Below are 22,199 nucleotides of genomic sequence, written 5' to 3' on the forward strand. Positions count from 1 at the left end.
GAACAAGTAGAAGAAAAAACAAATACAGTATAGAATGATTAGAGGCGGTGGGATCTCTTATTATTCTGCAGGGAGCCAATTTTTGTAAGAGAGAGAGGGTCTCCATAGCAGTCATTGATCCAGTAAGAGCTTTCTGTGATGGAAATTCATCTTCGAGTACATTCTACCAGACCGACCCATGTTGCCCTTTCTACTATTTTTCCAGATATTACTATAATCTGCCACTCAGATACCGAGCAAAATACAATTATCTGAATGGAGCAATCTGAAGGCAGAGCTGCCTTCCGCCCTCTATAAATATCAAACGGCAGTCTGCCACTGATTCACAACGGGCGTTAGGAGTTCTCTTGTCTTGAGCAGTTTGAGCTAAGTGGAAGAGGGAGCGAGAGAGAGAGAGAGACAGAGAGGGAAATCATGGGTAAAGGAGGAGACGTGGGATCGGCGAGCAGGGGAGTGGCCCAAGTGGAGATATGTGGCTGCGGACCGCAGCAGCAGCAAGTAAAAGAGAGATGCTCCTATTTTCAGATGCCTTTGCAATACCCACGCTACACCAAAGCCGACTATGAGACGATGCCCGAGTGGAAGCTCGATTGCCTTCTCAGAGAATATGGCCTACCTGTGATTGGAGATGTCAATGAAAAGAGGAAGTTTGCCATGGGTGCTTTTCTATGGTCTTCCTATTGAACTTGCCTTGGAGGAGCTTGGTTACTTGAGTTTCTGTGTTAGTAGAATACTCTGTAGTCGTTGTAATAAGTTAGTAGTGTAAAGCTTGTCCAAGCCTCTGTAACGAATCCTTCCTCTCAGAGTTTGTGAGATATAAATTAATATAATCTTTGAGATATGAATACTCCCTGTTAAAAGGTCACCTCAAGTACTGAGTTCCGGTCATCAAAACTCTTTATAGAAAGCTTCTTCAAGAAATAGAGAGGTCAATCAAAACCAGCCAAAATCATGTTCTCCAAGCGATTTAAGGCCGTATGGATTTACTGTTAGTAGAGATTCCATCGTTGCGGAAGAAGTCGAGCACTAGATCAGTCCTGAAAATTATGGGGTTAACAGTTCCTATATTCATTTCACGCGGACTGGCAACCAGCTTAACGTTCAGCGATCAGTGAAGTCTGATAAACCTACTCTCTCTTTCTCCTTCATTCTATCTTTCCTACTCATTTTTCTGTTGAAAGACTTCGTGCGTTGCGCAGAGCTTAGTCCTATTCCTGCATGGTGTGATGTGGAGATTCAGGACCCCATTATCTTTTTCTGTTTTTTTTTTTAATTTTTTGTGAGCCATGGTTCCGTTCTCAGTATTGTCCAGAGACCCACAAATCTCAGTTTCTGTAGCAAATTTGCTTAGGTGGTGGCTAACGGTTGCAGGTTGGTCGCTGGAGCAATTACTAGATACCTTTCGTATCATTGTTTTTTAGCATTTGGAATCCCAACCCAAAAGAAGACATGTATGGTTGAACAGCATAGCACATACAGAATCTACTGGTATTCTTTATATATTGAAGCTTCTGTCATGGCGGTTACTTAGTGCCCTCGTTGCCTTCAAAAGATTGATATTCGTTCAACAAAACAATGTTTTAATTTGACAGATTGTTTATGAGAAAACTGAGCAAAATGGCTGCAGATTGTTTTGAATGCGTGACAACGCAGACGTGCTTTCAAGTTTCAGGACATAATTGTAAGCGAGAAAAGCCCAAATTCTTTTTTCTTGAGATACAGCAACTCGGTTTCAAAACTTACAATTGCTTCAAGATTACGAAATACGAATGTCTCGAACAAGTAAAGCAGTTAGATTTGGCTTCTTTCTATGATTTCCATCCAATAAATGTCTTATACTCCTCTACGTACGCCTTGTTATTAATTATTTCCGTTTTGCGTGAGGTTAAGGGAAAGTGCTGCTTCCAGACTACCAATCCTTGGGTTCATTTATGAGAAAAAGATGATGAAGCGTGAAGAAGCCGTAGATAAGATCATTTGTTGCGCTTGCTCTTAGTGCAAGTGAATTCAATGGCGGCTAGCATTTAGCAGCCAGTCCAGTGAAAAAACTTGTGGTGTGTCGTTATAGTCTGAAAACAACAGATACCAACTCTATCCAATTCAGCCGCATCATTCGACTCTTTTTCGAGTTAGTTTTTTTCCTACCCCCTCTCGTCGCTCCGTCTCTGATTCAATTTCCTAGGTCTCTGATCTGAAATAGTGTTTTCGAGCGGTTAATGCTTCTAATATTTTAAGACCAAGACATCCCTCTCGAAGCAGTTGAATGGTCACGAATGCCCGCGGTCGATTCAAGGAGAATTGACAGGAATTTAAAGAAGATCAATAATGGGATGTCTGTAAATGGATATCACCTGGCTAGTAAATATGGGAAAATCAATGTTAAATTGATATTTTTATATATATTTATTAATGTTTAATAATAATAATCATATTGGCCGGTTTCTACGGTGTCAATGTGTCCCGCCGGCGGAATTTCTATAAATAGTGCAGTTCCGAAAAGCGTAGGCGGCTGTGTGAATCGGGCTATATTTTCCCTCGCCTTTTTAAAAAAACCCACGCACCAACCAAAACGTAAAGAAAACCCTCCTCTCAGAGTCTCACTCACTGCCCCCCCGGAAACCCTCACACCCCTCCCAAATGCCTCGAGAGATCATCACACTTCAGGTGGGACAATGTGGGAATCAGATCGGAATGGAATTCTGGAAACAGCTCTGTCTCGAACACGGTATCAGTAAAGAAGGCATTCTCGAGGATTTTGCCACTCAGGTCATTTTTCATTCTCCATAACTCCTATCTCAATTTTTTTACTCGAGATTCTGTAGGTCTTCGTTTCTTTTTTTATTTTGATGTATCCGTTTATTTGTGTGTAACCCTGTATTACAAGCTCCAACTTTAATCCGAACAATAAGTGCGGGAGTTGAGGCCGATCTGAAATTCTTAGATTGTTGACGTGAATTTCTTGTCGTATTGGTTTTGCCCTTTGTTAAAAAATAAATAAATAATCTATAGATTACTTCAATCGCTTTGTGACCTGTTTTCTCCAAGAAAACTCTCGTGCTCACATTTGTACTGGTTAAGGTACTCCACGTTTTTTGTTGGGACAAGTACCTTGCTGCTAGTGGCTAATGGTTCTTACTAATGTAGGTTGTAAAAGTGTACAAACTGAAGAAATTACTTGATTTTGTCACCAAAATCCTCGTTGTCTGGATATATTACAATCTGTGATAATCTAATAGAGTCATGCTACAGGGTGGTGATAGGAAGGACGTTTTCTTCTACCAAGCGGATGATCAGCACTATATTCCCCGGGCTCTGCTTATGGATTTGGAGCCCAGGGTTATTAATGGCATTCAGAATAGTGAATATCGAAATCTGTATAATCATGAAAACATATTTGTCTCCGATCATGGAGGTGGAGCCGGAAATAACTGGGCCAGTGGATATCACCAGGTTTGCTACTCTTTCTTTCATTGATTATATCTCAGAAACTTACCAAGCCAGTCTGTTTATTTGCCATATTTGTGTATGCCCCTTTTGATACTGCAATGCTAAGAATTGTCTTCTGTTGTTTTAAAAAGATAATGCTCACCTATGTCATCAAATGTGCAACTGCCCCATCGTTTGACACTGATTTATTACTTTTTTATCTTCGCGACACAAATCTAGATGGCAAAAGAGACAGGTGGTTTTTCTTTTTCATTTACCATTTCAATTATTTTCTAAATTTTTTATCAGCACCATATCAAAATTTTCAATTTTAACTAGAACATGACTCTAGCCATGCCAATTTTGCTTCTTTCAAACAATATACTCTTCTATCATCACAAATATCATGCAATGAGTGAATCTGCACACTGCTGAGCATCAGTATTCATTAGGCTTGCCCCCAGTTCATTTTTAGTTCATTTTGAGTTGCCTAAATGTGTTCGATGGCCTGTTTGCCTCACCAAGGTTGCACACAATGATCATGTAAGTGCTGCAGATGATGAAACATGACTGACCTACTATTAAAAAAGAATCATGATTGTCCTTTTCTTCAACGCAGTCATTTAAATTTTTAGGAGGTGAGAAAATGGCTGACACTTCTTGACTGATGAGGCAACAGAGATTTATCAGTTGCTTTCTAATAGTGGCTCTAAAGATACATAAAAGTATTCTTTCCTTTTTAACAATCATCATGTTTTAACCCAGCTGCTCTCCCTCACTGTAACTGTCACTTCAAATCAGTTTCTGCATAATTGACCACATTTTACTAATATATCAAGCTCTATTTTGTGTAAGACCTGCAGAGGACAGTTAAATTTGAGAGAGGTAAAAATGTCAAACCACAAATTGATTTATAAACCTGTGAACATTACTCTTGATACACATAAAACAGTAAATGATCCTTGACACTTTTCATGATCATCATACTTTCTTGTCTAGACTCGATAATATCCTAAACTAAGTTTCCTTTGTCAGGGACAAAAAGTTGAAGAGGATATAATGGATATGGTTGATAGAGAAGCAGATGGTAGTGATAGTCTTGAAGGCTTTGTTCTATGTCATTCAATAGCTGGAGGAACGGGCTCAGGTTTTTACTTCGGATTATTAACTGTTTCTTTACTCTACGTCTACTGTTTTTTATTTTATTTATTTATTTATTTATTTTTTCTTCTTAAGTATGCACCTTAAAGTTTTTTATGTGGATAGACATTTTCCACTAATTTAAAGCTGTAACAAGCTTTTCAGTCATTGTGAAGATTAATGATTTTTTCATCATTTGGGAAATAGAACTGTTATCAATGTCATTTTGCTGATGCAATTAGTTTTATGGAAAGAGTCTACTTAGGTGCCTAATGTTGAACTTAGAGTATGCATGTTTTCTCTGCCACCTTCTCTTGGGATTCTGGAGAACTCCTCCACTCTATAAGAAAATTTGCTATATCGATTATATTGAATCTTAACTTTTGAAAAAGAAAACCAAGTATCTATCTGGCTTCTAAACCGAAAAGAGTTCAAAAATTTCAGCAGCTCAAACTTTAGAGGAAATTGGCAGCTGGTTGCTGGGCTGTCTCAGCTCTCTCGCCCCCCGATCATAGCTATATGGACCCCCCCACCTTTGGGCCACTTTTAGCTTAACTTCGATGGAAGTGCTTTTGGTTGCCTTGGCCCTGCAGGATATGGAGGAGTTATCCCATGATACTAACGGCGATCTCCTCTTCTCTTTTGCGGCCCCTCTATGTAACTCCGACTCCACAACAGTAGAACTTTCAGGATTGCTAAACGGAATTCAATTTTTTTCTAGTCGGCTCACGGGCCCACTCTGCATCAAAGGTGATTGCAAGGTCATCATTAACTGGTGTGCAAACTCCATCAGGCCTCCGTGGTGTCACCGGGACATGTATTCGAAAATATGTAATTTAATTTCCCTTTTGAATTCTACTTGGAAGCACATTCCTCGCTCTGCCAACCATTTGGCAGGCATTCAGGCTAAGGCGGGTTTTTCTCTCCAACGCCTTGTTGTGGAGGAAGGCCCCCTATCCTAGGTTTGATTGTACTTCTCTCTTCTTTTTATATAGTCTATACACATATTTTCAAAAAAAAAAAAACTAATTTTTCTATTCTTCGTCGTTTAAAAAAAACACCTTCTGTTCATTAATATGTTACATTTTATTGTCTTTGTCAGAGGGGAAAACCCTCTAAATTCCAGTCATAAGGTTAAGAGTGCCATAACCAGTTTCATTGATGCTTTCGCTGTTGTAATTTTATGAGCTCCAACTCATGTGAAAAACAATATATTTCTGGGTAGTGAAGTAAAGGTCAGTGAATTTTCTTGAACTCCCTTTTTCTGATTATTTTATCATATTTTCCTGTTGCAGACTTTTCTTGGTGTGTTAAACTTCTCCTTGATTTCATGTAGGAATGGGTTCCTATTTGTTGGAGACACTGAATGACCGTTACAGCAAAAAGCTTGTTCAGACATACAGTGTCTTCCCCAATCAGATGGAGACAAGTGATGTTGTGGTCCAGCCATATAATTCACTGTTGACTCTTAAGCGACTTACACTAAATGCAGATTGTGTTGTTGTTCTTGACAATACTGCACTAAATAGAATTGCTGTGGAACGTCTCCATCTATCTAATCCGACCTTTGTACAAACAAATTCATTGGTGTCTACTGTGATGTCTGCAAGCACAACCACTCTTCGATATCCTGGGTACATGAACAATGATTTGGTGGGCCTTCTTGCATCCCTAATTCCAACCCCAAGGTGCCATTTCCTCATGACAGGGTATACACCACTCACTGTAGAACGTCAGGTAAGACTTGTCTCAGATGTTGTTATACTGTTCATCATCATCGTCATCCAAGCCTTGTCTCAACTATGGTTGGCTCGGTTACATGGTTCCTTTTTCTCTTTTCTAATCCATCATTTGCCACGACGTTTTATATGGATTGTGACAATGGTTTTACCACCCATCTGTCAATCTTCCTGGTATAACCCGGTTTTACATGGGCTTCAGACCCATAGTTAATATTAATCTAGAATTATTTTTTTCTTTTTTCATGCACACATAAAAAATAAAAAAAAAGGAAGAAGAAGAATGTTGGAGAATTTTGGTTCAATATCAATGAGTTGGAACTGATAATGCACCGTGCATGGAGGAGATGTTGTTTTTTGAGAAAGCTTACAGCGTCAACTTATTCTTTTCATAAATCGATCTGTGCATATTGGTGCTAATGTTGAGGTATTAATTGATATGAGGTGCCAAAACAAAGCTGTAAGCAGGAAATTTTGCAGCAGAGCCGACTTATTTGTCATTATGTGCTATAAGAACTTTGTGAAATATTGATGAGTTATGTAAACAACCATGGAGATCCAACGCTTTTTAATACTAAAAGGGTTATCAATAACAACATGGCATGCATAAAAGTTGGTCTTCACTGGAAGAATAAGTCAAAGGAGAAGCATATTGAGGATACACTCCAGTGGGCGAGTCACCTTCCTCTAAAGTCTTGAAATTGACACATTCAACTAGTGATTTACTATTGCTCTTAGGGGATGCAAAAGCATATATTGTGTCTGTGGCTGGTCCTTGCTTTTAATGATGTCAGGTTCTTTACTGTTTTACTTCAAGTTGCTCCTAGGCGTAGGAATTTATGAATACACTCAATTTTTTGCAGTTGCAGAAACATTTTACTGTTTTACTAGTAGCATAGAAGTCAAATTTGAGATTTGGATTTGATTGTCTTCATCAACATTATCAAACCATTGTCAACATAGTCAGAATGGAAACTTTAGCCACAGGGTTGATGATATTTAAATGTTTGGTTTAAATGGAAAGAGAATCCTCGTTTTGTTCTCAGCATGTCAAGTGGAAACAGGGTCCTTATCATTATCTTAACTTTCTTATCTATTACTTATGACTACTAGTACACCAAAACGTGGTCTTAAAAGCTGATCACTTGATTTATTAACTGATATGTTTGACCCCTGAGGGGCATGTATAGGCTGGTCATTCCTTGCTTGGAGCTGCTGGATTGTTTTTTCATTTTCTCCTTACTGACCTGTTTACTGACCTGTTACTTGTTGAGACTTCCTTTGAGGACTTTTAAATGTTATTTTTTCAACTTCTGCTCAACAGCTGATGGCGTATGATATTTCCTATTACTGTTCCTCTTAAGAACCTCTACTTTATCTGTCTGACAGATTATTTTACATTATTGAAGCAAAACCTTTTATTTCTTGCAGGCTAATGTGATCCGTAAAACAACTGTCCTGGATGTTATGAGAAGACTTCTGCAGGCAAGATTATAATTTTTTACAGCATTTCTGCATTTACACTGCATGATATATATAGAATAATTTCATGAAATTATTTACGGTTTTGCAGACAAAGAACATCATGGTTTCTTCCTATGCTCGAACAAAAGAGGCAAGTCAAGGGAAATACATATCAATATTAAACATCATTCAGGGAGAAGTAGATCCTACTCAAGTAAGTTGAAGTAGCTTTCTCTGATTGTTTGCTTGTATTTTCATTTTATAGGATCCAAAAATTTGAAAAACCTATCTCTACAAATTGTCTGGGAGATCAGTTGTCTCGTTTATTTTAGTGGGACAATTAATGTTAGGTCTTCTTTCACATGACAAGAAATGGAAATAAAAATTCCGAACAAGCACAAGTTTAGTGCTCTACAGTAGATGCACCCTGGAAAATAAAAAATGTATCCCAAATCTTATTTACCTCATGGCAGTGACATTTACATCGTAGTACCTCCTCTGCTGAAAACAGTTTTTCTGCAACAGTTCAAAAGGAAGTATGTAAATACTGACATTCTTGGATTTGTAGGTAGGCAGCATAGGTTTCTATTTAGTTTTTTACTCAGCTGCTAGCAATTGCTAGCAGAAAAAATGGCTATGACCAATGATTTCCAACTGTTAGTTTGTGAATTTTTTTTTTTATATCTCTTTCTTTTCTCACTCATATTTCATTTCTGAATTATTTTGTCCAATTCTGGCTTTGGGCAAAGATGAGAGATCAAAGTGCAATGAGCTATTTACAATGAAAGGAAGTAAAACCTGTTTCTAGAAAGTAGTAAACATGAAATTTCTTATTTAGTGGAACTCTAATACTTTGCTGCTAACAAGTGTGGTTTAATTTTTTTGACACATATTTGTGTATTTTCAGTGCCTCTCTCTCTCTCTCTCTCTCTCTCTCTCTCTCTCTCTCTCTCTCTCTCTCTCTCTCTCTCTCTCTCTCTCTCTCTCTCTCTCTCTCTCTCTCTCTCTCTCTCTCTCTCTCTCTCTCTCTCTCACCCACACACCCACTGTTTAGGTTTATAAAAAGAGAGAACTTACTCAATTTATACCTACTAGGAAGAGGGTACACCACCCAAATATATAATGACATTACAATTTTACACTTGTACTTTCTAAAAAAAGACTTTGTAATTCTCTTGAAATTAATTGGCACACTCATAGATCTGCAAATACTAGTTCTAATGTGTTTGCTAAGGAAGGACTTACTTGTCCCTCACTTGTTGTGAGGGACTCCTTTACTGTTGTATCTTGAGGGTCTCCCTCTTCTTGTTTGATCTTCCAATAAAAGTCCTAAATCTATGCAACTTTCCACTGCCTACACACCCCACCCCACCAAAGGGTAAAAAAAAGGTGCTGTCCTCGTACATAACGTTTGCATCAGAACTCTCTATTGGACCTCCTTGCCTCTGCAGAAAGAAGTTGATTAATTGGTAACACATTTTAAATGGACCCATATGCTCATACTCTGTTTTCTGGTTAGCATCATTTGCAGCAGGTAACAGATAGAAACTTTAGGTGCATATTAATATGTTAGATACCTCCTATAGATGTGGATGAATGTTTGGGCTTTCAAGAAGCATCAGCATGTTGACATCCTTTCTCGGAGCGATCTTCAAATAGAAGGATCCTGGAATAGCTTACCTGAAGTTGCGTTTTGCCTATCTAACATGTTATGTCTTTCTGTTCCAGGTACATGAAAGTTTGCAAAGAATACGTGAAAGAAAGCTTGTCAATTTCATTGAGTGGGGCCCAGCAAGCATACAGGTTTAGTTCTGAAATTATAATGGAAAATATTGCATGGACTTGATCAAATTTCTTCTGCATTGTTCGTTCTCCTTTGCTCCTGGAGTAAAAGTGTCATTCTCTGGCAGGTTGCGTTGTCTAGAAAATCTCCGTATATTCAAACTGCTCACAGGGTAAGAGTTCATCAGATTTATCCATACAAATGGCTTTTTTTATGCATATGACTTGTATTCATGTAAGAAACTGATATGTTCATCAGACTTTAACGACTGCATGCATTGTTTAATAGGTTAGTGGCCTGATGCTAGCAAGCCACACTAGCATACGCCACCTATTCAGCAAGTGCTTGAGCCAGTATGAGAAACTCAGAAAGAAGCAAGCGTTTTTAGACAATTACCGGAAATTCCCTATGTTTGAAGTATGTTTCCTGAGTCTACAATTTGATTATGCTTTTGCGTTGTTTGTTATGTTATTGATGTTGTTGTTTCAGATTTTGTTCTGAAAGGTTTTTGTTGTTGTTTCAAATAACACCCACCAGCACTCTAATGTTTGGATGGTTATCTTGCCAGGATAACGATCTTTCTGAGTTTGACGAGTCTAGAGAGATTATAGAGAGTTTGGTTGATGAGTACAAGGCTTGTGAGTCACCTGATTATATTAAATGGGGAATGGAGGTAATGCTTCTGCCACAGCCCAGCTTTCACATCTTAAGGTGCATTCCGGTGTTGCAAGTTGACTGTTGTTGCATTTGATGCAGGACCCGGATGGGGCTATGTCTGCTGAAGGCAATGCAACTGGAGCATTGGACCCTAAGCTTGCATTATAAAAATCAACCTCATTTGTGTGTAGAGTAGATTGTGTAAAGTGTTTTTTTACGGTTTGGAAATAACAGAAAATGTCTACACGATCACATTTGTCTTAGAATTGTTCGTATTATGTCATCAAATATCACCAAAGTATTTCTAGTTCATAAAATATTCGGAGCTCCACGCTTCTGCTCGGTATTTGATCATATTGATTGGACAATCTTGCCACATCAGATGCATTGTTCGCTGGGCATAAGCTTTTGTAAGTCCCCAAACATTTTTACTACACCATACTGCTCTTACGGTGCTGTTTCAGACTTCGGGAGTCCTAATAAAGTTGGGTCGACTGTAACTAGAAAGAAATTGGGCCACGGTTCGTTGTCGATGCTGGATCATCTTTTCTTGGATGCTGAACGTGAAAGCCACTTAGCCTCGGTTGGTAGGCGATGGCCGAGGTTCGAGGTTATCTGTCTCGGAAATTTTGGACATTTGATCTACAACGTCGCAGGCGCGAAAACGAACAAAGAAGAAACAGTTTATTATGATTATTTGTTTTGGATTAGATGACTGGAGTGGTGATATTGAACAGATTATTAGTATTAATGAAAACACGAGAGCCAAATATTTGACCAAGAACTGAGCAAAGTGATTCCTTAAACCAGAAAGAATTCAATTCACCGTGTTATTCATACATAATATGACTTGATCAACTCTGGAATCATCAGTCATCACCTATTAACCATTAATTTGCTCAACCTAAAATTAGAAAGAGCGTTATCCATTCTGGTCCAAGACTCTTTAAACTGCTAAAACAGATGGGAGAAAGCCACAGAGACGGATGATCGAAGAGAAAATGTACCCTTGATCTGGCGCGAGCGTATGGGACGTGCGTCTGCTCCACCCTTAGCGGCTCGACGGTTACCGCCCATGGCGCGAGTATATTAAGGCGCGCCCCTTCGCAGGTTAGGGCACCCTCTCCGGCAGGTTCGAGTCATCGTTGCGCGAGTTTTCAGGCTACCTTGTACGGTTGTACCCTCTCTGCGGCTCTCCGGAGCCTCCTCGTCGTATATTCTCTTGTCTTTTCAGAGAGGAGGGAAGCCGTGAGGGAGAGGTGAAGGCGATCGTCTTTCGGGAAAAATCGTTATCTGGAATGGCGATTTCTAAAGTTTCTATTGGAGTCATGCTGGCTGTTGCACTCGTTTTCAGTATCTTTTTGCCTGCGGCTCACGCGCAGAGCCTTGCATCCGCTCCGGCTCCCGCTCCGACGAGTGACGGTCTGTGTTTTTTCTTGTCCTTGTTTGTTTTTATTTCCTTTTCTCTTGCGTTACCATTTTCTGCTTTGTACCGACAGTTTGCATTGACTTTTTTATTTCGAACTTGTTTGGTGTTTCTACTGTGTTCTTCCTGTATTATTTCTATATTGGCTATACGAATTAGACTGCAGGCTACAATTTCTTCCATTTTCATGACAAATTGCTGATTTGAATTCGGTACTCGTGATATCTTTTCTGGTGTCACTCTGTTCTTTATACACCCGACTTGGGGTTCTGATGAGAAGAATGTTGCACTTGTTTCCTCTATATTGCAGGGACATCAATTGATCAAGGGATTGCATATGTGCTGATGTTGGTGGCTCTGGTTCTCACGTACTTTATCCACCCCATGGACGCTACATCCTCCTACAGACTTTTTTAATTAGATGGGAATCAATGTGGGGAGGAGAAAGAAGGTGGATGGAGGAGCTGTATAGGTTAATTCAGTCAGAGAGTGTCGGTGGGGGTCTGTGTGTTTTTTCTCGTCTTCTTTGCTAGATGGGGTTCGTCTTCGTAGTTGCTTGTTTTTGTGGCTGATGTGTGACGACGGATTCTTTTTTGTTCAACATTCTGTTCAGAACCAGTCTTCTTTATTATTTGCGTTGCACTGCTAATATCTACTTTTTCTTTTCTTTTTTCTGGCAAACTTCCAAGTGCAATAATCTGTTTGTAATCACTAATAAAAATAGTGGTCTGTAAAGAAGGGAAAAGCTCTATTTACGCATGAGATAGAAGTCACCATGCTGCATGAGGGGGGTAAGTCCACGAGAGGAAAAAACGACTAAATTCACGATGTGAATTATATAAATGCTGGCGGGAATGGCCAGAAAATAAGTGGAAAATTTCCATCTCTGGCTGTACTTTTTCATGAAATAAAAAAATGCATTGGAGACAAAAAATGACACTTTACTGGCAACAAAATTTGCTTCGAGGGTTGAGACATGTTTGTTCCCTCGGTGAAAGACTAACCACTACCATGCTTCCTTCCAAATTGATTTGGTGAGCCGCCTGCTTGCCAATCACAATCGAAAGAAACACAGCTTCAAGAGCTAACGGGCCCGACTTCAAGCTCTACTTTCTGATCTCCACTCGCTTTGAAACCAAAAAGATTTCCTTGCTTCCAATCCAGTCCGCCAGTTCTTTTTAGAGGCCATGTCCCCTTCCCTTCAAAACAGAAATGTAATGAAACTATGTCCTCCGAGACCATTTTCCTCTTCACGAGCTCATATGTCTTTGATGTAAAACATATTTAACGACTTCATAAAACGATACTACAATGCCAACGGAGGGGCCTGCTCGACCAACTCGTGGACCAATTCCTGTAAAAAGACCCTTCATCCCACCATCTCTGTAGCAGTATTTTGGCATGTCAGGATATTCGATAACTATAAAAAGAGTAAACTGATAACTATTCTAGAGCTTCTGACAGTGGTTTGCACAAGGAAAGACTTGGCATGATGGAAATCAAGTTCGTATTGCCCTCAAAAAAAAAAAAAAAAAAAAAACAGGTCATACCTCCAAATTTGAAGCAGTGTTTGTCGAGTCGTCATATTCAATGCCCTTGCTGGGTCCTTCTGAGAAAACATAGTAGCATATTAGACTTGTCAAAGTACGACGAACAATGACAATGGGCCATGTTTCACTTTTAAACCAGGGATTTAAGAACAAACCTCAATTTGTCTACGTGTTTTGGCAACATCTAAAGGACATGTAGCAGCAGCAGCAAGACTCCCTGCAACAAACCCAGCAGAGAAATTTGCACCCAAAACACTAGCCGCATTGGCATCTTCTCCAACTAATCTGAGTAATTTTCTCCGCATCTGTATCAAAATCCAGTTTATAATTAATTAGAATCACAAATGACCATTTTATAAGCCTAATCTATACACAACAGCAGGGTAGAGTTTTTCACAGAAAACTTACGGGTTCAAGAGTTGACCAGCAAATTGCGGAGAAAGGAACATCTCGAGCTAGTTGTGCACCAACACCTGTCCATAGAACGCGATAGCCATTGACTGCAAAGAAAAGCACCCAAGTTAGGCCAAGCAATGCACAGAGAGAGAGAGAGAAAGAGAAAGCTTTAGAACTTAAACAGCCAGTCATTTCTCCACAGTCAATATAGTTGGACTCAGAAGGGTCTCAGAAATTTGAAGCAATTTCATGCCTTGTACACCAAATCAAGCTGTAGATTTCTAACACTCCGTTATCCATTGCTGAATTCACTAGGATGATGCATGACACAAGGAGGGGAGACATGGGCCACATTTGAAACTGCCACATGAGCAGACTGCATTTTGCTAATTAAGATCCACAAGTGAAGAGCATTTACCATTCAGGTTATTAGTGTTCCTCACTGACGGAAGAACCCCGTGCAAAGTTTTCCACATGCCCGGAGGCTTTGCACCTTTCTGAAACTCTTTATAAGCCTATTTCAACAGAACAGGAACACAAATTTTTGTTAAGCTAAAATGTAACCGATCACCGAATGCAAAACTAGGCAGGGATAGCCCATAAAGAAGGCTTCATGTGAAGAGCTTTACTCAAATCTTAGAGAGAAAAAAAACAGATTAGAACATTGGGCACGTAACTTGAAATCAATGCTTAAAGAAAATAAGGAATATACCTGCATACGTGTCCTGGCAAGCTCAATTGGAGAACAAGTAATACAAGCTAATGAGCGTGCCACTGAACCAGCAACTAATGGAACATATGGAGTCAAATATGGAGCGTTTTGGTCTGTAAACTGTTCCATCCAATTGCGGAAGATGTCATAGCAGGGTAAGTATATACCAACCTGATTTACAAATTGCAGAGAATAATGAACTCATCAGACAACATATCAATTTTAAAGCATAGAAAAGTTAGATAAATTAAGCTCATATTTCTTGTTGCAGAGAATAATCTCTCAATGTTTAAAGGCCTCTGGCCTAGCTCTGTTGTAGTTTGTTTCTTTGGTTCTCAAGCCTAAAGAAAATTATTGGAAAACAAAATCCATATCTGAAAAAATGTTTATGAGCCCGTCTTTTTTTAGGACAGTATATGAGCCCTGTCATTTGCAAAAAGCACCAATTTTGAAGATTTCAGGACCATAAACTAAATATTAACTTGGATAGAAGAGCAAAATGTAAACAATTTTCTTTACCACCTCTCAATGTGATTGTTTTCTGTATACTAGACAAGATAGAAAAATATAAAAGCCTAAGTAACTAATCGCTACATAACATAAAAACAACCGCTAAAATAAAGCGTTCTGATAAAGTATTTTTTCATATTTTGATAATCATTTTATTCTCATAAAATAGTCATTAAAGCATATTATTCCCAAATATTATGAAACAACGCTACAGCTCACAGAAATACTTAGTCAGAAACCACAAAAAGCTAACTGTTGTATTATAATTTTCAAATAGCTCATTGAGTCGTCTGTGGGACAACAGAAACCTGTAGGCTGGAGCATAGAAATATGTTGTAACCTAAGAAGGTTTTTGACAGAAAAGAAGTACAGAAATCATGAGTTTTTGAATTTTCAATAGGTCTATTTTTTTTTAATAATCACAGCATAATTTTTTCTAATTGTTAAAATACCAGTCTAGGGGTATTTTGGTCATTTTTTACATTTCCCACATTACATCTCTTTAGTATGGATTAGATAGACAATGTCTTATTTTATCTCTGGTTCAATTTTCATTCAATTTAAACATGTATTTTATGATATGTAATTTTGAGTATTGAGGGGCATTTTTGTCCTCTTGTAAATTATCTCTTGAACCCTGATTATAAAGGAGGATGTGCCTTTCTGACACTCTCTCCAAGGCAGCAAGGCTGTTCTTCTTCCAGACCTCCTTTTCTCCTCTTTTTTCTTCTATTTTCTCCCCAAATCTCATATTTTTCATGGTATCCGAGTAGTAATGCAAGTCTTGGGCCGATTTTTTTCAATTTTGTAGACCTCTCCATTTTCAGCAATCTCCATGAAGGAATTTCCCAGATTTCTAGACTTGTAGGGTAAAATTTTCAATTTTTCCCTTTTTATGCCTGTCTTAGCCTCTTGGCTAATGGTTAGTGCTTCTTTTTGATTGATTGTTGGGATTTAGAGGTGTTTGATGATCCCAATTTGAAAAATTCCTCAAATCTGCCTGCATCATCAACCATAATACTTACATCATCATTCATATAGCCTGCATCATCCTGATTTCTTGCAATAAGGTAACTCTTTCATCGATTTATGGTCTTAATTACTGAAGTTGATCACTATTGCTTCAAAATTGAGTGAATTGGGTGTTAAATTGCCCTAACTGTATTCGGTGTGGGGCCCACTTGACTGCACAAGCATAGAAATTTGGGGAAAGTATTCTCTTTGGTTGAATGACGCTCTAGTGTACTAAATTGTGGTGTTTAGTGATATTAAATGGCAGATTCCAGCACACAAGTTGTTGTCCAGAGGCCTACTGAGAGCTTAGATGAGAAATTCTCTCAGCCTATACAAATAACAACGATCCAGTTGAATGGGTCAAATTATGTAAACTGGTCTAAATCAGTTTTGATGTATTTGAGGGCCAGAAGAATGGAAAAATATATAACAGATGATCCCCGAGTGCCTATTACTAAAGATTGGGTTGCATAAGATAATTTAGTATTAACCTTGTTGGTCAACAGTATGGAGTCTAGATTTAATGACAAGATTTTGAGTTGTAGTACTGCTAAGGCAAAGTGGACTACCTTGGCTTCCATTTTGTTTCAAGAAAGTAATTTGTCAAAGATCTATGAGTTATATGTAAAGTATTTTAATATGAAACGTCGAGGTAGATCAGTGACAGATCACTTCACAGAGATGAGAGGAGTACTAGAGGAGATTAGTACATTCCATCCTTTTACAACGAATGTTTCGTAAGAAATAAAATTAAATTCAAGTAACCCGATTTTTTTATGGTTTGGGGGCCTGAGTATAATGTTATCAGAGCCCAACTGTTGGTCAATGAGGATGTGACCACCCTTGAGCAAATCTTTAACTGAGTTCTTCGAGCTGAAGGTGCAGTTGTAAATAAGAATGAGTCAACTGGAGCTCTCTCAAAAGCAATTGTTCTTAACCTTCAATTTTCTACTGCTAAGCCTGATGGCCAGTTTCATGGTGGTAATAATAAAGGTAGAGGTCGCTCTTTCTCTACCCATGGTCGTGGCCGAAATAATCGAGGGGATCAAAAAATGTGTTCGTTGTAGTACGACTAATTATATTTCTGATAAATGCTGAAAAAAAATTGGTAAGCCTACTTGGGCCAACTCTATAGTCACAGATAAGGATGCCTCCTCACACACTAGATCCTATGACGAAATTCAGCAGTTACTACAACGACTGGGTCAACTGACTACACCATTTACTGCTTCTAAGACTACCGAGACTCCTCTTTCCTTAGCGAGTGCCACAATGGCTAGTACAAGTATGAATGCATTGAATGTGTCTCATTCCCCCTCTTGGATCGTTGATTCAGGAGCCTCTACACACATGTTAGGTATGCCCTCTTTATTTCAATCCATTAGTCTTTCTCATTCATATCGTTGAGTTACTTTAGCTGGTGGATCCACCTCTCCCATTCAAGGGGAAAATACAATTCACACTACATCACAAATATCTTTAGATTTTATTTGATGTGTAACAAAGTTTCTAGTTAATCTCTTTTATGTGAATCATATAATTAAATCTTTCAACTGTTCAGTAACCTTTTATCCTACTTCTTGTGTTTTCCAAGACTTGCAAACGAAAAGGATGATTGGTTCAGGACATGACAAGGGAGGGCTCTACATGCTGGATGATGTATCAGTTTCTCGAGCTATGGCACTCATTACTACAGATTCTTCTTACTTGTGGTATTTGCACTCGGGACATCCATCACCGATTAAGTTGCATCAGTCTTTTCCTTCTTTGCCAGCCGATATTTCATTTGATTGTGAGTCCTGTCAGTTGGGAAAACATCATCGCTCCAATTCCCCAATTAGTTCTAGTCAAAGCACCAAGTTGTTTGAATTAATATACATTGATGTATGGGTTCCGTGTCAAGTTCCTAGCCCATTTGGTTTTAAGTATTTTGTGTCGCTTATTGATGATTTCTATAGAGCAACTTGGTGTATCCCCTACAGGTGAAGTCTGAAGTATTTGATGTATTCCTCAATTTTTTAATAAAATAAAGAATCAATTTGGTGCATGTGCTCATGTGCTTCGTACAGACAATGGTTTGGAATTTTATTTTCTTTTTCTTTTTCAAAAAAAAAAAAAATACACTAGCACCGCAATAAAATGGGGTAGTTGAACGTAAAAACTGACATCCCCTTGAGGTTACAAGGACACTATTACTGCATATGAATATTCCTAAATCTTTTTAGGGAGATGCAATTTTAGCTTCATGCTACTTGATTAATTGTATGCCCTTATTTGTTTTGAGTGATCAAGTTCTTCTTCATGTTTTAAAGTCAAATTGTAAATTGTTTGATATGGTTCCTCATGTTTTTTTATGTACTTATTTTGTTCATATGTTTGGAACTTCGGTTGATAAGTTGTCACCTTAGTCTATCAAATGTGTTTTTTTGGGATATTCTCATCAACAAAAAGGATACAAATGTTATGATCCCATTCGATGGAAGACATGTGCCAGTTGATGTGACTTTTTTTTAACTTACTCCATATTTTTCATCCTTTACTGAGCTTCCGGTCTCACCTGAGTCTCCTTCAAACAGTCTTATTCTTGTTGCAGTTTTGGATGTACCAGCTTCATCGAGTTCTTCATTGCCTCTTCATGTTTACAGCCATCATTCTCGTGCTCCTACAGTGCCTCCAGTAACCTCTACAAAGCTCTCTTCTCATGATCTACCAGCCTCCTCATTGCCTGCAGATTCTGTTGTCTCTGATTTGAACTTGCCTATTAGTCTATGAAAAGGTAAACAATCTTGTACTTCTCATCCGATATCCAAATATGTGTCTCTTGATTTTTTTGTCTCTATCTTTCAAGTCTTTTGCTATATCATTGCCTACTTCCCATATACCTCATTCTTCTATAAAAAAAACCTTGTGCTCTCCATAATGTTAAACAAACTATGGATAATGAGATGAGTGTTTTGGTGTGTCAAGGAACATGGCATATATGTGATCCACCGATAGAAGCAGCTATTGTCGGGTGTTGTAGGGTTAATACTATCAAATATAATGTTAATGGCCCTATTGAACAGTACAAAGCTCAGCTGGTGGCGAAAGGGTATACACAAACTTTTGGAGTTGATGTCTTTGAGATATTCTCTCTTGTAGCCCGCCTTACTTCAGTGTATATTTCAATATTTGAGGAGTTGATGTCTTTTAATATTGGAGGCTTCTCTTTCACCTTAATGTGAAGAATGTCTTTCTATATGGTGATCTACATGAGGAAGTGTATATGGAATAACCTCCTGGGTATGTTGCTCAAGGAGAGACAAGAAAGTTGTGTAAACTATAGAAGGTTATTTATGGATTTAAACAGAGTCTGCGGGCTTGGTTTGAAAAGTTTAATGTTGTGGTACTACAGTTTGGGTTCTATAGGAGCCATTGTGATCCTTCTATGTTCCTACTTAAAAGGAAGACGTGTAAGTCTAATTTTTTCTAATAATTACAGCATAACTTTTCTTTTTAATAACCACTTCACAAACATGCACTACAACCCAAACCCTAGTGAAAAATGAACCCAAGACCTCACATGACAAAACCCCCCATTTGTCCACTACACTCTTCAATCATCTTTCCAAAATAAATATGCTAGCCAATGTATAAAACAGGACTTACATTGTGTTTCACAGGCCACATCCACAATTACATGCAGTTGAGACATATTGTACCTTTTTTTAGAATGTCATGTTATACATAATACTAAAAAATCCTAACATCTCATGTAATAAGAGAAAGTTAAGCTCTGAAGTGTCTGCACAAGATAAAAGTGAAAAGAGATTCAGGTTGTAACTCTTTTTCTTTTTTTAGAGTGGATTGTGGTCGTAACTCGTTGCTGCTTAACAAGTTATAATGTATATGTCTAGTCCTATAAACAAGTGTGATCAGCAGACAAGTCTCATGCACAAACAATTCCCAAATACGTTATCCAGATAGTTTGACCAAGATGTACACCAGAGTAGTTAAATGGTTGGAAAACAATAACTCACAGTTGGCACTGCTAGAGCTAATCCCGCATTGGTCCCCCGCCACAATCTAGAAAATCCTTCCTGTGATGAATTGATCCATTAGATGAATGGTCAGAAAATTCTCCAAAAACCATAACTAAATGATCAGTCAAATACTAGCAATGGTGTCCATCATTCCCTGCTAATATGTAATTTGTTTCTATTGTTTCCAGGCCACTGAAAATTTGTTTTGGCACTTTGGTAGCATACATGCTCAGCCACAAAAAAAACATTGTTCAAACTTGGTGAGAAGAGTATTGACTACAATCTCTGACCATTATGACCATTGATTGGTCAGTCCACCAAACCAATCAAGAACAGACCACACTACCAGTTCAAACCTTAAGTTTTCTTTTTATTTTTTAAAAATAAATAAAATTTGAAGTGACGATGATAAACTTGCTTGACCTAATTATCTCGAAAATTGAACCTGTTAATTATTGGACAAGGTTTTATAGTACATCTTAAAGTATTTGAACATTCATTGTAGCAAGAAGCATCATATCATTGCATACAAAAGAAACCACGACCAACCTGTGTAACAATCTTGTAGAAGACATCCCTCGTCCCTTTGTACCGAAAACAATCAGAGGGACAAAAAGGTTCAGTACCAAGAATTCCACCTCTTGTACATGATGGAGAACATCTGTATTCTGGAAACATCTGAATCAATAAAACATTTCAAAGTAAATAAACCAAGCATTATAACATGTGGACAATAACCATAAAGTTCAACAGAAAATTCACCAGTGACAAGAAACTACATAGTTATATTTTTATTCTAAAAGAGCCTTTAACAGTGGGCACTCAGGGGTTCTTGACGTGAGGATTTGAGTTCAAGGTCTCACTGCATATTGGGTACGAAATTCAAGAGAAAAATCGCCAGTGACAAGAAATTACTTAGTTATATCAGACTTATATTCAAAAGAGACTTCAATGCAATGGTCACTCTGGGATTTAACGTGAGGAGTGAAAATCATTCATATATCAAAATAGGAGTTAGAAATTGAAAATCATTCACAAAACTCTAAAATCAAATTATAGAACACCAGGGAGACAGGTAAACAGCGAGGAGATTATATTTATCCCATTTAAAAACTAAAGCCACAATTATGTATAGATTAGCCTTGTATAAGAGAAATTCTCTCTTATAGAATTTGCCTCTTCACAGTTTTCCCACCGCTGGAAATAGAAATTTTCATAGATACATATAGGATTGGTACGGATTGAATTGGAACAGAGAAATTCAGCATACCATGTTTGGACCAAGAGCTGCCATGCGCTCACTGATATGATGCTGTGGATATGAATAAGGAACCCCAGCTGCTTGTGCTTGCAATCTCGTCTGAAAAAATAAAATAAAACAAGTGGCAACTATTAACAGTGAAAGAACTAATTAAGGGTAGCTTTTGAAGCAGCGAAAAATGACCTAAACAATAAATCAAAAGGTTCCTATAAATTCAGGAGCCAATTAATGGGAGAGAGAACACATCAAGAGATTTTGCCAATAAATGTCCCCTGAATGATCCTTAACAATTTCCTGCCAAAGCCCAACATTTGGCAATGTGAAACGAACTGATGAACGGGACCTCCAGTTTCTCTAAAAGCAAACTCAATATCATAGATAAATGAAGCCGAGGAAATTGTCTCTTTCCTGGACAATGATGCTCCGGGTAATCATCGAAATAAGCAACAATGTAAACAACAGTAACAAGTCCATACTTCATAGAGATAACAATTAGGTTTCCTCATACGTTTACACAGTACAAGGAAGACATACAAACGCAGAGAATAAGCTTGAGAGAAGGGAGGCACCTTTGCAACATCGAGGGGATTAACGATAATGGCCGATAAAACAGCGGCGCCAGCAGCAGAGAAGGCACGCTCTCCGAATCCCATGTTGAAATCGGAGAGAGATTTCTGGTGAGCAGAAGAAGAGAAAGATTCTCTACTGTCGGAGGAGTTCTCGGTCGCCTCCGACATAGTTGCGTTCGATAATGTTCCACCCTCGAGATCGACTCTGGATGCGGCGCTCAACCATGAAGGCACGGTATGCCTGGAACAAACCATCCCTTTTTCCTGTAAATCAACCAACGGAAAACCCAAACACAAGATTGAAGCGCCAGGAATCGTATAATATGAGGAAAGTGAAGCACAACCCAAAAGACCCGGCACAGAAGGAAAAGGCGAGAATAGAATTTTGACGAAAACAGAAGACTGGAAAGCGGGGTCTTGCTCGGGAAGTTACCTTGATGGTTTCGACTGACAGTACAAAGAATCATTCAAAAGACTTCTCTTCCGTATTGGAAGGGAGAGAAAAAGGGAATAAATAAAAAAATGTTTCT

The 22,199-nt window shown here is 38.4% G+C and overlaps 3 protein-coding genes across 4 annotated transcripts; 2 read left to right on the forward strand and 1 right to left on the reverse strand.

Annotated features, from left to right (window-relative positions):
* Positions 1-2,542: 2,542 nt before the first annotated feature.
* Positions 2,543-10,526, forward strand: LOC137942884 (tubulin gamma-1 chain-like). The gene is made up of 11 exons (XM_068788608.1): positions 2,543-2,766; positions 3,250-3,450; positions 4,462-4,573; positions 5,903-6,303; positions 7,737-7,790; positions 7,879-7,983; positions 9,498-9,572; positions 9,680-9,724; positions 9,841-9,969; positions 10,121-10,225; positions 10,309-10,526. Exons 1-11 carry the CDS (start codon positions 2,638-2,640, stop codon positions 10,375-10,377), a joined length of 1,425 nt encoding a protein of 474 aa, XP_068644709.1. The 5' UTR covers positions 2,543-2,637; the 3' UTR covers positions 10,378-10,526.
* A 632-nt stretch (positions 10,527-11,158) lies between these two features.
* On the forward strand, positions 11,159-12,284 carry LOC137956371 (arabinogalactan protein 41-like). Its single transcript, XM_068803848.1, has 2 exons — positions 11,159-11,631; positions 11,946-12,284. Exons 1-2 carry the CDS (start codon positions 11,508-11,510, stop codon positions 12,050-12,052), a joined length of 231 nt encoding a protein of 76 aa, XP_068659949.1. The 5' UTR covers positions 11,159-11,507; the 3' UTR covers positions 12,053-12,284.
* Positions 12,285-12,431: 147 nt separating this feature from the next.
* LOC137956380 (mitochondrial carrier protein MTM1-like) lies at positions 12,432-22,157 on the reverse strand. 2 transcript variants are annotated; one of them, XM_068803869.1, is made up of 11 exons: positions 22,103-22,157; positions 21,670-21,933; positions 21,110-21,199; positions 20,389-20,517; positions 19,837-19,896; positions 14,294-14,464; positions 14,000-14,096; positions 13,594-13,685; positions 13,341-13,490; positions 13,186-13,244; positions 12,432-13,018 (listed from the first exon to the last, which is right to left on the reverse strand). In XM_068803869.1, the coding sequence occupies exons 2-11, from the start codon at positions 21,922-21,924 to the stop codon at positions 12,886-12,888; spliced, it is 1,236 nt and encodes a 411-aa protein (XP_068659970.1). In that variant the 5' UTR covers positions 21,925-21,933; positions 22,103-22,157; the 3' UTR covers positions 12,432-12,885. The 2 variants fall into 2 exon arrangements, with proteins under 2 accessions (XP_068659970.1, XP_068659960.1); XM_068803859.1 differs by lacking the exon at positions 22,103-22,157 and having other exon boundaries at positions 21,670-22,014.
* Between the last annotated feature and the right edge of the window lie 42 nt (positions 22,158-22,199).

Source organism: Aristolochia californica, unplaced genomic scaffold (assembly GCF_029961685.1).
Source record: "Aristolochia californica isolate CCGP_79_NKW_82.1479 unplaced genomic scaffold, dmAriCali1.0.hap1 SCAF_1, whole genome shotgun sequence".
Taxonomy (NCBI): Eukaryota; Viridiplantae; Streptophyta; class Magnoliopsida; order Piperales; family Aristolochiaceae; genus Aristolochia; species Aristolochia californica.